Source organism: Blennius ocellaris (genome assembly GCF_963422515.1).
Source record: "Blennius ocellaris genome assembly, chromosome: 23".
In the NCBI taxonomy this organism is placed as follows: Eukaryota; Metazoa; Chordata; class Actinopteri; order Blenniiformes; family Blenniidae; genus Blennius; species Blennius ocellaris.
Genome location: NC_137672.1, coordinates 10,301,526 through 10,314,720, shown reverse-complemented (window position 1 = coordinate 10,314,720; position 13,195 = coordinate 10,301,526). Strand labels below are relative to the sequence as shown.

The window sequence follows — 13,195 nt, the reverse complement described above, 5'->3', positions numbered from 1 at the left end:
GGAAGCTACTTAGAAATCCAATGAGCCGCTACTCTACTTACTCAGTCTTTTTATTAGGTTTTCACAGCAGGAAAGGTTCAGTGACAGGTAGACTTACATTAAAAAGAAAAATCTGCCTCAAGAAGCTGATTTAATACAAACAAGCTGAAATAATTTAAATAGGTAGCTTTATTAGAGACTGTTATAACCAATTCTGAGACCTCATGGGACCCATAGTAAATGAATGGAAGCCACAGTATTTATTCTGTCTTGTCATATTGGTACAGGCGCTGCGTGTAGCTGTGGTGTCGTCTGACGTGCTACAGACCATGGCACTGGTGTTCAGTGGGGCAGATGTGATGTGCGCCACTGGGGATCCAACCTACTCCACCCCGTACCTCCTGGCTCAGCGCGCCGGACAGAAGCTGCAGATGGAGTTCCTGCACCAGAACAAGTTATCTGGTATGTCACCTCATGTACCCTCATTCCTAGGCAACTGCTTGTCCTCCCTTGAAGACGTCTAATAAACAAGATAGTTGGTTCATTTTGAAGAATTTCGCGTCTGTTTCTGAAACTAATGTTTAACTTAACATTTTTGATTTATTAGTTGAAGGGCAGGAGTATGACTGTCCGAGTCTGCTATTGCAGAGTTTTTTGTTGTTGTTTTTTGTTACATTTTTTAGGTAATCTTGATAAGTAAAAAAAAAAAAACACAAAAAAAAACTGCCCTCTACCACGATATTATTTCGTAGAAAATTACTCTGTTAAACAGAATTGAGAGTGTTTTCAGACGGGTGTGGATGGAAAGGAAAAGATGCCCAAGATGGAAGTTCATTAATTCGATGAAGTCGAACATGCAGGTGATGAGGATGAGAAAAAGAGGGTCTAGAAGATGGAAGGTTTTAGAGGACGTGTACAAAGGGTGCTGCTGTTTTTGCACCATGCATAATGAGCAAGGAGGTTGGTGGAAAGAGACAGAGATAATGTCTTTTAGGAGTTTGATGACAAGAAGCTAACATGTTTACATCGCAGCTGTGTGAATAGAGGAGCTGCTTTCTACCTTCTCTTCAGTACAATTTCAGTGAAATGCTATTTCTATAGCGCCAAATACAACACAGCCATTTCAAGGCACATTTACAGAGGAAAACCCAACAATTCCACATGAGCAAGCAGAGGAGGCAGTGGAAAGGATGAATTCCATTTTTCACAGGAAGAAACCTGGAGAATCGGGCTCAGAGGTTGAGACTTTATGAAGGACCAGACAAAGGCATGCCAACATTTTAAAAAGACGAAGCGTACACGGACGGACTAACTAGAAATGCTGTGTCTTTATAATAAAACCACTCATGTCTCCACACAGAGAACAGTACACTGAAAACATTAAAGCGCCGGTTGTTTGTAAGAAATGATCCAGATGATGGTGAAGTAAACGTTCAGAAGTGCAGTTAAAGTCAAGAGTGAAGGGCACACGGACTTTGAGCCCATGTCAAGTTCACAGTTTTCCTTCTGTTAAATGCTTCAAAGTGTATTGTTTCCTCCATATGTTTTTACATTCAGTAATTATCAGCGCAGATTGATAAATCATCAAGTTAAAGGCACATTTCCAGGCTAAGTGTTCAACCCAGGTAACTGGGCCACAAATATCAGCAATCAAGCAGAATAACTCATGTATTCTCCTGGCCAAACCTCACCCAAAGGGAAAACAGTACTCTCATAAATCATGTGAAATCTCTTTAAACTAGCTGTGCAAGTCAAACTTTTACAACCATCATATTTTCTACCCATTGTCTTTATTCTTTAACAAGCCAATCATGTTTAAAACTCGCACTCACTGCTGCGCAGCCACATTCATAAAAGCACAGTGGGAGTTTTTTGTTTCCACTGCCATGAATAGGAAATGAAGGCAGAAAAACCCACAAATTTGAAGCGAGGGAGTTTTAAGTTAAAAGTTCTGTCTTTTTTTTTTTTTCCCCTCTGTTTTTTTTTTTCCCTGTGTCAAGTCTTTGTTTTGTTTTTTTGTTCCATCTCTCCTTTGTATTACCCGCCTCATGTGCCCGGCTTCGCAGACACGGCACGTCTGTGCCGTGTCGTGCGACTTCCTCGTGATGGGTGTGTTTTGTTTCTGCACGCTTCCACACGGGGCTGATGACAAGAATGTGTTAGATTAAAGGAGCGGGAGAGGCCGCCGGCTGGGGCCGTGGAGAGGGAGACTGTATTTTACATAATGTATGTGGTGCATCTGTGTACACTCTCTGGCACCGATGCCTGTTAGGGACTCGCTAATTGCTAGCATGGGTCACCTGGTCACCATGGTGACGGCCATTACTTGGAGGTGTGCTCGAAGACACACGTGCAGACAAAGGCGCACACATCCACGCATGTGGTATTGTCCATCTGAAATGTGGAACATGCCACCGGACTCTGTGGGCTCATTACGTGCCTGGAAGTTGCAGAGCTTCGTCATTAGCAAACAGAAGCAACCAGACGGACGTCCAACGAAACTCGCCAGCTATTGACGACAAGCCAGACCTGGGGTCAGGCAGGTTACCGAGAATCCGAATGCTCCCCGTACAGATTGACACTGCCCTGTGGCTCCAGTTAGAGATCTCGCCTCGGGGACGGTAGCTAGTGCTGCACTTCTCCAAATTAGTACCAAATGATAGTGGCCACCAGAAAGCGACTCATGAAAGTGATGTTAACCCAGGGTCAGGTGCGACCTTAAGGACTGTGTCTTATTTTCTTTCATGTTTTAACATCTCTATATGTGTGACAGCATGGAGCAGTAATGTTTTCTTAATATCCTTGAAAAAAAAAAGTCCACTATTCCCTGAAATTACGTTTATTTTTGACAGTTCTGCAGCCCCGTGATTTATGTTCACACCGAGATTCGGTACCAGTGCGAGAAGCAGTGCGGCATTTATTTAGTACGGCAGAAAGAGAGGGCAAGGAGGTGGTGGTGTTTGTGTGAACGAGAAGTCAAAGTTTACATCTCGTCACAGTTCACCGGTCACTGTTGGTTTTCCTGTTTAAAAAAGAAAAAAAATAAATAAATAAACATTTCCCCAATGGGTACAAGAGTTTAATGATGAAATCTGTAAAAGTAAAGTCCTGTGCCATCGAGCCAATCGCGTTGCCCGGGATGTTCTGTTGAATCTCTAAGACGCCATGCCATTTCTAATCCCACCTTCTTTGCATTTTACCCGTTACTTGGTTAACCTAATGATTTGTACATGAAAGGGTTGTAAAAGTTTTCTGGAAGAATCAAATATGGTCATAAATATGTTTCCTGCAGGAAAAGTGCCAAAAGTATACTAAGAAGAAGGTCATTTAACCATAATTAAACCCATTATCAATAATAGAAAACAACTATATTGCAAACCTTATGCTATTTGTAGAAATAATTAAATGCATGTTGATTCAATGAGGTGAAGGTGCAGTTTGTTAGGAGTTCACACTAAAATTGGTCAAGATAATTACATTTTCATGGCCTTTACCATCATCAAACCTGCCATCACTGCTATAGGCTATAACAAATTATTCCAATAACTTGACATAATATAATATAACAAAAGCCTCTAAGGTAGGGGTGACCACTGTAGGTGAAGATAGCTCTGTGTCTAATGATCAATGTGTCTATTTTGAATGGCTCAATTTCAGCAAAGAAACAACGTCAGCACTAAAGATCCACTTAGACTGCTCAAACAGACCTTTACTCATTCCATCATTAGGTTAGTTCTTAAAATAGACTAATAGCTAACTGAGTTGCCAAGCATTGGCAAGTTGCTCAACATATAACTCAAATACAGCAGTTAGAGACACATTATTGTGAATCCTGTCAGCGATGTTCTATATGAAGTGATGTTAATTGTGTTTTGAAGTCCAAATGAAACTCTTATGTCCAATTTCATTTTCTAACCTTACAATCCAGCGATTAAAAACAAAGTTGATTCATTGTGCTTCCACTTCAAAAAGCCAAACAACTACACTTGCAAGAGCATGTTTTAAGGTAAGGACCACCAACTAAAACCTTTTTTTGTTGTTGTTTTTGTGTGTGTATATTCTCCCGTTCTCAGAGGTCAGCTACAGAAGCCACTCCAGAATCTGCTTCTGTTCCACTTAGTCCATGTGCCAGAGGCCAATTTTTGACAAAGTGGTACCATCTGGGTGGGCAAAAGCTACCATATATTTTCTGAATGCTAATAGTCTCAGATGTCTGAAAATGCATGATAACCTTTTCAACTTGGTAGCTTTTAGAAATTACAGCAAGGCATATTACACATTTCCTGAAAGCTCATTGCCTTGCATTCAAGGTGACATTACTTTTGGAGCCATAAAAAATATATAGTGATATCGAAAGGATATTAAATGAAGTCATATCCTTAATTTTGGAATACTTTGCCATTTTCTTCCTACCCATTCTTGTTATTTAGCTGAATTACAAGCCTTTACATCCCTCGTAGAGTATAAATGTATTGTACGAAACAATCACGCCCACATTCCATTTGTATTAACTGCATTATAATCAAAGACAAACAAGCTTGTAGATAGTTGTGGTTTTGTCATGGTATTTGTTGACAAAGGGAAAAAAAACAATAAGGATGATGAAAACCTAGAAATGTCCACACTGTTGCTAAATCAACTGTAAATAAATATCCCAGAGATGTGATTGCTCCTGCAGGCTTTTTTGTTTCAGCATTACATATGACAGCATGCACATATGTAGTCAAGTTTAAAAAAAAAATGGATGGCCAAGACCAGACTGTACCGCTGTTTTCGCATTCTTTGAATCTATTTGTATTGTCGAAAGATTAACTCATGGTACTGTGAAAAGATCAAGGCTCCACATAGCACACTGTCCACACTCCCTCTTTGACATTTTCCCACTGTCGGACGCATTGTCACATCACACAGAGCTGCTGGAAAGTGGCGTATGCATTGTTTTTGTGAATGTGGCCCCCTGAGTTTGCAGACAGACTGCAGAAAATTTTGATTAAACAGAAATTGAACTTTTTCAGCTGTTGTGCGCAGTGTTATGTCTGGCGAAATCCGGGAACAATTCAATACCCACACGACAGCCTCCCTACTGTATGGCATGGTGTTGACAGAGGGAAGATAGAGAGTGGAATAAAAGGAGCCACACAGCAGCCAGTATTGAGGACAAAACTGAGTTCAGAGCAGATTTAGAGCTGGAAAGACCTTGGCCATGGGTGACATTTGAAATTTTCAACAAGATAATGATTGCACACATGCAAGGTAACATAAGGACTCACACACTGCAGATTTGTTTTCCATTCGTTCGTTGTCACACGTGTTTGTGGGCTTAGTTCTTTTTTTCTTTTATGTATCCACAGCGAGATGCATCTACATCAAGGGTGCACTTCAGGCCTTCATTCAGCCACCATGTAGTGCTGTAAAGCAGGCACTACATTCAAACAAATTGTGGCAAACCCAATCCTTTCCCAAATACATGACCCCCCTGGTGGGAGACCAGAATGAGGCAGCAACAAACAATCAGACACCCTGAAGGATTCTCACTCCTAAGAAAACTTAAAGTCTAAATTGGGCCATCTCTTAGTGTGCAGAAAACATCACCGCTTTCCCAGCTCCGTGCTGTGAATCACACTCCCAGTTTGTAAAAATAAAAATAGGACCCTCCCCCCCTTTCCCTTGGAGATGGTGAATGAAAAACAAAGCTGACAGCCGGTTTCTCCCTGAACCCTCTCCGCAGTCTGCTCCCTCCACAGCGGCTCATTTGTAGCTCCAGTGTTAGGACATCTACTGATAGCAGAGCACGGCCACTTCATTAGCTCCTTCCAGTCGCGGATACGTGAGCGCATGCAAGCGAGCCTCCGTGGACCTTGTTCGCCCGCCCACACCTGCTCGCCCCAGTGCACCTTGGGATATTGTTGGGACATGTTAATTTCCATTTCGCCATCCCAGATTCTATTGAAAGCAGCCAGACGAAGCTCTCCGAGGCAGTCGCTCTGCACATTTTAGGAACCCCCCGAGGGCACTTTCAATGATGGCTCTATCTCTTATAGTCAAAGGTGTCCACTGTGGTGGTGTTTTGTGTATTTTTAGGTCCCTTTATTATTTTTCATGTGGAGCGTATTCCCATACGCAGCACATGAATAAAGTAATCCATCAAAAAACATACGAGAGGTATGTTGATATCACTTCTTCTCAGCTAATTAGCTGCTGCAGACATGGTCCCGCAGTTATTAATGCAACAAATCATCTGCAAGTGAACAGAAGTCAGACTTGATAAAAGCATCCTGTCGGGGTGTGAGTGTTATTTGCAAATGATTTTGAAGAGTTGTGAAACTCGGAATATATGTGTGTGTTCAGATTTGTAAATGCGCCAACGTAATATGAACTGCAGTGAACTCTGGTGATAAGAACTTTTCATATGCATGCGCTGGCAAATCCAGCCAAACTGACGTTATATATGCACAGCTGGAGGCACTGAATTTCCACGTTTATAGTCTAAACCACATCTATGAAGCCCCAGGTAGCTCTTTAGCCCCTCCATAGTGGATTAATTTTTATTTTATTTGCTCTCCAGATGACCTTCCATACAGACTTGGTCACACAGTTCTCACAGTTCAAATAAATGCATGACATTTAAATTCAATAATTACAGAATGGCTCAATAGTTTGTCAACTGTGTCATCTGTACACTCCCTTTCAATTCAAGTGATACATATTGAGTTTCCAAATTAACTTCTTGGTAAGATAATCATGACTAAATCCACTTAATCTTTCACTGCTGTTACATGTACATTTCCTTATGGGATGGATAAAGTATTTAATAATAATCATCATCACATCGAAAAACTTAAATTTTTTCTATAATTCTCTAAGTGTTTGAGTTGTAGAAATAAGCGATACAAATGTTTTGTTGAAAGCGCTACAGTGACAACAAACAGCTAAAGTTGAAATTGTAAAAATGTAAAGCAGCTCAAATCTATAACAAATTAATATAATTTTCCTATTTGTGAAGGTGTCAGGTGAGACAAAAGCCATTTCCATCATTGGTCGAGCCACAGTCCCTATGGCAATTCTGGTAATGTTCACAAATTTTGCAGGTGTGCAACATTAGAAACTCTGTTCCACCTGCCACCAGTTCACTGCCTCACACTTGTTTGGTCTTCATGTAAGAAATTAACAATGTAGGTGGCCCAGCTTTCATCCTAGTGCCCACAATATTTTGCTTTATTTTCAGATTAATCTAAAAGTGTTCAGGAGACACAGAAGAATCAGGTCCCTTCGGTCAAGCAGTACGTTGAAGAGATTCATTTTATTCAGCGACTTGAAAGATTCAGGCTTTACAGTGTTATCTTAAATAATACTTATATTGGGATATATTATTTTCTAAAAAAGGCAAACTGGATTCACTTTCGTTTACAAAAAAAAGTTTCATCTCTTATCTGTAAAGATGGTTTGGATCTTTTTTTTTTTGTTTCTTTTTTTTATTATTTCTTTTTATGAGAGGTGACTTGACTTTAGAATGAAAGGAAGTCCAATTCCTGTGCAAAGGACCTGGATGACTCAGTTCTCACCGGCTCATACACTGTATAGTGAACGTTTAAAAGAAATACCCTCATATACAGGTCATCGGAGTATAAGAAACAGCAGTGTATACTGTGAATATCTCAAGCTAAAGTGGCTGTACGTATGTAAGTATTAAAGAACATAACCTCAAAATGTTGGCAATAAATAGATTAACTGCTTCATACTGCATTACATTCCTCTGAAGATCAGGGAGTGTGTTAAATGAAAAGAAATGTTGGTTCTTCTTCCAAAATTCGAATAAAAGTAACAAATACAGACGTGGTTGTTTTAAGTCAGATCACTTTTTTTTTCTATGTTACCATACTGACAAAGCACATCAGAAATAATAAAATACTGTTTTTGTATCAGTTACGACAAAATGCTTACAGCATTTTTTTTTTTTACCCCAGAGCCTTGTGACTTTACAGTGAGGCTTATTATTGTGAAGTGATTTCATCAGTGTTACGTGTACAGTTGCATAAAATGTGTTTTAATTAAATAAAGTATCATTTTAACATCCACTTTATCATGTGTTCAACAACCTCTCCCAGAAAACTAGCCTTTTTCCCTCTGCATGCATTTTCATGAAGCAGCTAAACATATAAAATGTGGTAGGTAAAGACATTTGAACCATACACTTAAGAACTGCTGATATTATCATATTGATCAGTTCTGGACATTTTAGTGTTTCATGTTGCTTTAGCTGACAAAATACTAAACAATTCTTTCATTTAAGAGACATCTGTTTCCTGAAAGTGGGAGATAGGAGGAGCATCATTAAATATAAGATAGAAAAGTTTATTTACATTATAATTTTGTGAAATTGTAAATTAACTTCACTTATATAGCACTCTTACTCAAGGACACGTCGATATCTGGACAGGGGAAATGGAACCTCCAAATTTGCATTTGAATGTTGCAGGATGTGTTTATTGCAATTGACTGAAGGTGGTTAAGGAAATGAAGCATACTTTATTAATCCCCTTTGGGAAAATAATGACAGTTGTATTCTTAGGTTGCGTTTACGCGACATTTGTAGTGAAAGCACATCGTTTTACATGGCAGCATTTTGAAAACGATGTCCGTTTACACGGAAATTATACTTTAACTCTGTATTTTTCATGTTGGGCCACGAGAGGGTGCTGTTATTTGTGTTTGTAATAAAACCACACGTGCATGCGTTTAGAGAACAATACGTTATAAACTTTAACCATAGCAATACACAACATTCATATGGACAGACAATAAAGTTATTGCTATTACGGGTGACTCTCAACTTTAAAACTACACAGTCCCAGGAGAATATGGACTGTTTTCCCCGACAGCAACATTAGCATGTATTATTTGACATTTCTGTGTCCTCTCAGCAAACAGAAGCCCAATATTCACTCACTGTTTGGCATTGCTTTTGTCCGCCAGCCCCTAAAGAAAACATCTGTTTGTTTGTTTGCTTTTGGATGGTGGGAAGGTCGCATACAGTGAGTTCATAAGATTTCTAAACTAAATGCTTCTTCCCGCTGTGGCTGGAAATGAGACGGAGCCATAACGGTAATGTTGAGAGCACAAAAACCAAAACAATAAGTAGTAAGAGTGTAAAAAACAAAAAAAAAAACCAAAGCTGAGGGTGGTAATCCTCTCTGGCTTTGGCATTATGAGCAACACACTCCATATTAAACTGTGTAATATGACCAATTGTGCACTTACAACCTTTAGATGGCGCAGCTTTAAAGCAGTGAGATTAATAATTCAGACTTTGGCAACTTAAACAGATTGAAGAAATGCACACGTTGGCACAGAAATGGTGCCTGTATTCATTGTTACTTGTCTTTGAACAACACTCCAACTGTAGGTGCGTAAGTTGCTAACTTTGTAAAAATAAGTGGCTTTAAGATGGAAAAATGTTTATCCCTGCAAATGATTTCATCGTGAATTTTTTCATCAAAGCCTCGGCTAATGTCTCGACTGTAAACAGAACAATGCAAACATGTAAATTATGTTTTATTGGGGCTCTTCACTCCACCCAGGAGGCCATTGTTCTGTGATAACGGAGCCACACGGCAATGCCTCTCACTGTTGACATCATTCTGCTCCTTCCTAAATGACACACTGTGGATTTGGGGAGAGAGAAGTTTTATTGTTGCCGTCCTCGCATCCCTGACGCTTCAAATCTCGTGGCACATTAAAAATTTATCCAGCAGGATTTCTGTGTGGATAATAAAAAGATGAAGACCAGCACACAAACACACTAAATCAGGGGCACCCGTATTCATTCCACCCTGTTGTTAGCCACATCGTGATACTCAGGCAGTTTCTTGTTGATGTTTGTGGATTGTTGTTTTTTTTGTTTTGTTTTGGGGTTGTTTTTTTTTGCCAGGACATACAAATTGTGTGGTTACAGGGTTACAAGTTCAAGTATGTGTTTGGTTTTAATTTAGAAAAGTGTTGGTGTGTTAGTGTTCTAAACTTAAAAAAAAAAAAAAAAAAATCCGTTTTAGTTTTGTTTTTAGCTTTGATCAGTGAATTCACTTGCTCTACATTATGTTTAACAATAATATTTTTCATATAGGCACATTTGGTTTGTAGCTTGCCGTGTTGGCAGTCCATCACAAGACAAACACATTCACAACTGGAAATTTAGAGCCACCAATTAACCTCAAAAACGCATGTTTTTTAAATCGTGCACGCTTGGGGAGAAGAAGCAAACTCCACATATGAAGGCCACCAAGCCAGGGTCTAACTCGGTTTACACCCTGGATAGGTTACCCGAACAAGGAGGCAGTCACCTTTTAAGGGGTCATATTATGCAGATTTTCAAAACTTTCATATAGGTCGTGTTGGTCCAAAAACATTGTATTCAAAGTTTATTGCCCCAAATCGAGCTTTTCCTTGATTTTCATCCATTTGAATCTGCATTCAAAACCTGCTACATTTGTGTGCGCTGGACTGGCTCCGCCCACACATGCCCATCTTGGTAAGAGGAGGAAGTCTTTCCTCTCGTGGTGCCATGTGCCAGAGCAGAGCTGCCTAATCATGGGAGGGCGCCACCTTGATTGGGATTGGCTAAACCCCCAATGACACTATATTGAGTTTGATTTCCGATTCGCTCATTGGAGCATACACATTTTAAAGATTGAAATAAGCCAGGGAGAGAGATCACTTCTGGGGCGCCATTCCCAGGTATCAGGGCCCATAGTACTGCTGGACAACCATTATACAGTGAATTTTGTATAATATGGTCACTTTAAACCAACAGGCAGTTTTATTTTTTTACCAAGCGAGCCTGAAATGCATGTTTTTGGACTGGAAGAAAGTGAAAGAAGAAAATACTGGCCTGAACTCCAACCCACTACCTTCTCGTAATGAGGCAAGAGTGTTGACCACAACACCACAATCGAACCATTTTCTCTTGAGTACATTTCTTTGTTTTTTTGTTTTACACTAGTACAGCGTGCCCATTCTTCCCTTCATTTATCTAGTTGTTTATGCAGATTATCTGATGTACTTGCATTTCCCACCAGTCGAATCAGCCAGCACACTCTGGTTCACCTAATCACCTTTCATTCCCTTATCGGCTTCTCAGTTTATAGACTCCTACATTTTCACACGCTCATCGCCTGATTGTCTTTGTTCCCTTTGTTTGAGCTTTCAGCTGTCTGTTTTCTGCCTGCCTGTTTTGATCCCCATTGTTTTTTTGACCTTGTTTGTGGTTTTGGATTTTGCCTCAGCCACTGCCTTTGTACTCTGTTTTCCTCCTCCAGTTTTCTGTCGTTTTTTCTCCCCTTCTTTACATCTTCATGTGAATTGTGTGGCATGTTGAGTTCTGCTGTTTAAGAACTGTTTCTACACTTTGAACACGTACTATGTCCTCCGTTTTTGCTCCCATTTACTGCGTGTAACAAAGTGTGTGTGTGTGTGTGTGTGTGTGTGTGTGTGTGTGTGTGTGTGTGTGTGTGTGTGTGTGTGTGTGTGTGTGTGTGTGTGTGTGTGTGTGTGTGTGTGTGTGTGTGTGTGTGTGTGTGTGCGCGCGCACGATCTCCTCTGATTACCCCACTGTCCACTGCTTGTCGGGGACCACTTTGTGACCGGTGCCGTGGGCGAGCAGATGGCTAATTGAGTGCTCTGTCATGTCACCTCCCCTCACTGGGGAATGAGCCAATCAACACAGGCCAGACTTCTCAACCGCCGCCCCCACAGACATCCCAGTCCCATCTTAACAGAGTCCAGCTTTAAAGACCCAGAGGGATTGTTTAGAAAGCTCACAGAGAGAGCCTTGTTACGACTGATACAGCATCAAGACACTGGCTTATTTACATTCTGTCAACCTGAGTGCTTGAAGGGAGAAAAACAAAGTGTATCGCTGCGTGTTGGACTCACTTTCCTGCAGTATAATGGCGAAAACATCATGTCAGATTCCAAGTATTTACGATGCAGGTATTGGCAGACACATTGTGTTAGATTCTCGCATTACAGACGTTACTAACTTTAGTCTACGTTGGTTGGGATCAAAATCAAAGACGTACAGCTTGTTACAAATAGCAAAGAAAATATAAAACGGCTCTGATCATGTGAGAAAGGATGCTGTTGTTTATTTGCTCGTATCTCGAATGTGGCTGGACCAAGTTGAAGGATATATTTGTTATGTTTATGCCTCCGTGCTGATGACAGTTGTGGTCAGAGGTTTTTGGTGGTATTAGCTTTTTATTTCATTCTTTCATTTCTTTCTTCATAAATTTGATTTATGTTACCTTGCATCCAAGGATCACCTGATTAGATTTTGTGACTCAAAGGTTCAAGACATTGACGAGAATGTTGCATGATTTTAGGAAACTATGGAGGGGAGATCTCTCTTGAGCCCAGTGGAGAGTCTTCGAAAATACTTATTTGTTATCCAGTCTTTTTTTTTTTCCCCAGCGTAATAGAGGAGGAAAAAAAACAGGATTCACAACATTTCCTGCTGTCAAGAACAGTTTCAGATAAGGACATCAAGCACAGAATAATATTGTAATATCTTAATCCGATTTGAACATTTTGCTGGTTCCCATGAGTGCATGTTTGGCATTGTTGTGGTTGCTTCAACTGTGTTGAACTTACTTGGGGGAAACCAGAAGCAAAACGTTACAGGATCTTGATGTTTGTTTTTTATAACTTTCACACACATAACTCTTCTTTCTAAATTCAGGGTCCCTCAGTAGAAACTGTCGTAAAAATGTAGATCTAACGGAGGCATAGATCAGGTGTGAGAGATACTGTATTTTTGCTATTTTGAAAATTTGAAAACTGACATAGCAGAAAAATATAAAAGTCGCTCTTGTGACACCCAGAACTTAGTATGGCCGTCCGGCAAAAACACAGCAATGCTAGTAACGCTAAACTAGTTAAATTAAGTCCCTTTTGCCTTGAGATTGGTGATAATTATTTTCTCTTTTCCATTTTCTCTTTCTTTTAAGCCTAATGAAGTACAATAAATCCTACCCACTGTCATTGCAAACAGAGCAGATCCGGACAGATTTCTTGTCTAAGACAAAAAATCTGCCCCAATCCACTTTTGGCATGGACAGGCCATCAGTCCATCACAGGGTAAAGAGGAATGAAAAGTCACATTATAATCACCTATAGGCCTTTCAGAGAAATTATCATCAATTGCATACCGTGAAACTGTTAG

General features: G+C 40.1%; 1 protein-coding gene across 1 annotated transcript in view; it reads left to right on the top strand.

The window, feature by feature from the left end:
• arap2 (ArfGAP with RhoGAP domain, ankyrin repeat and PH domain 2) overlaps nt 1-13,195 on the top strand; it is a gene marked incomplete at its 5' end in the record, with an annotated part of 137,058 nt that overhangs the window by 67,863 nt on the left and 56,000 nt on the right. The window contains one exon of the mRNA XM_080519230.1: nt 267-441. Within this exon, the coding sequence (XP_080375356.1) occupies nt 267-441 (175 nt within the window). The remainder of the gene's footprint in view (nt 1-266; nt 442-13,195) is intronic.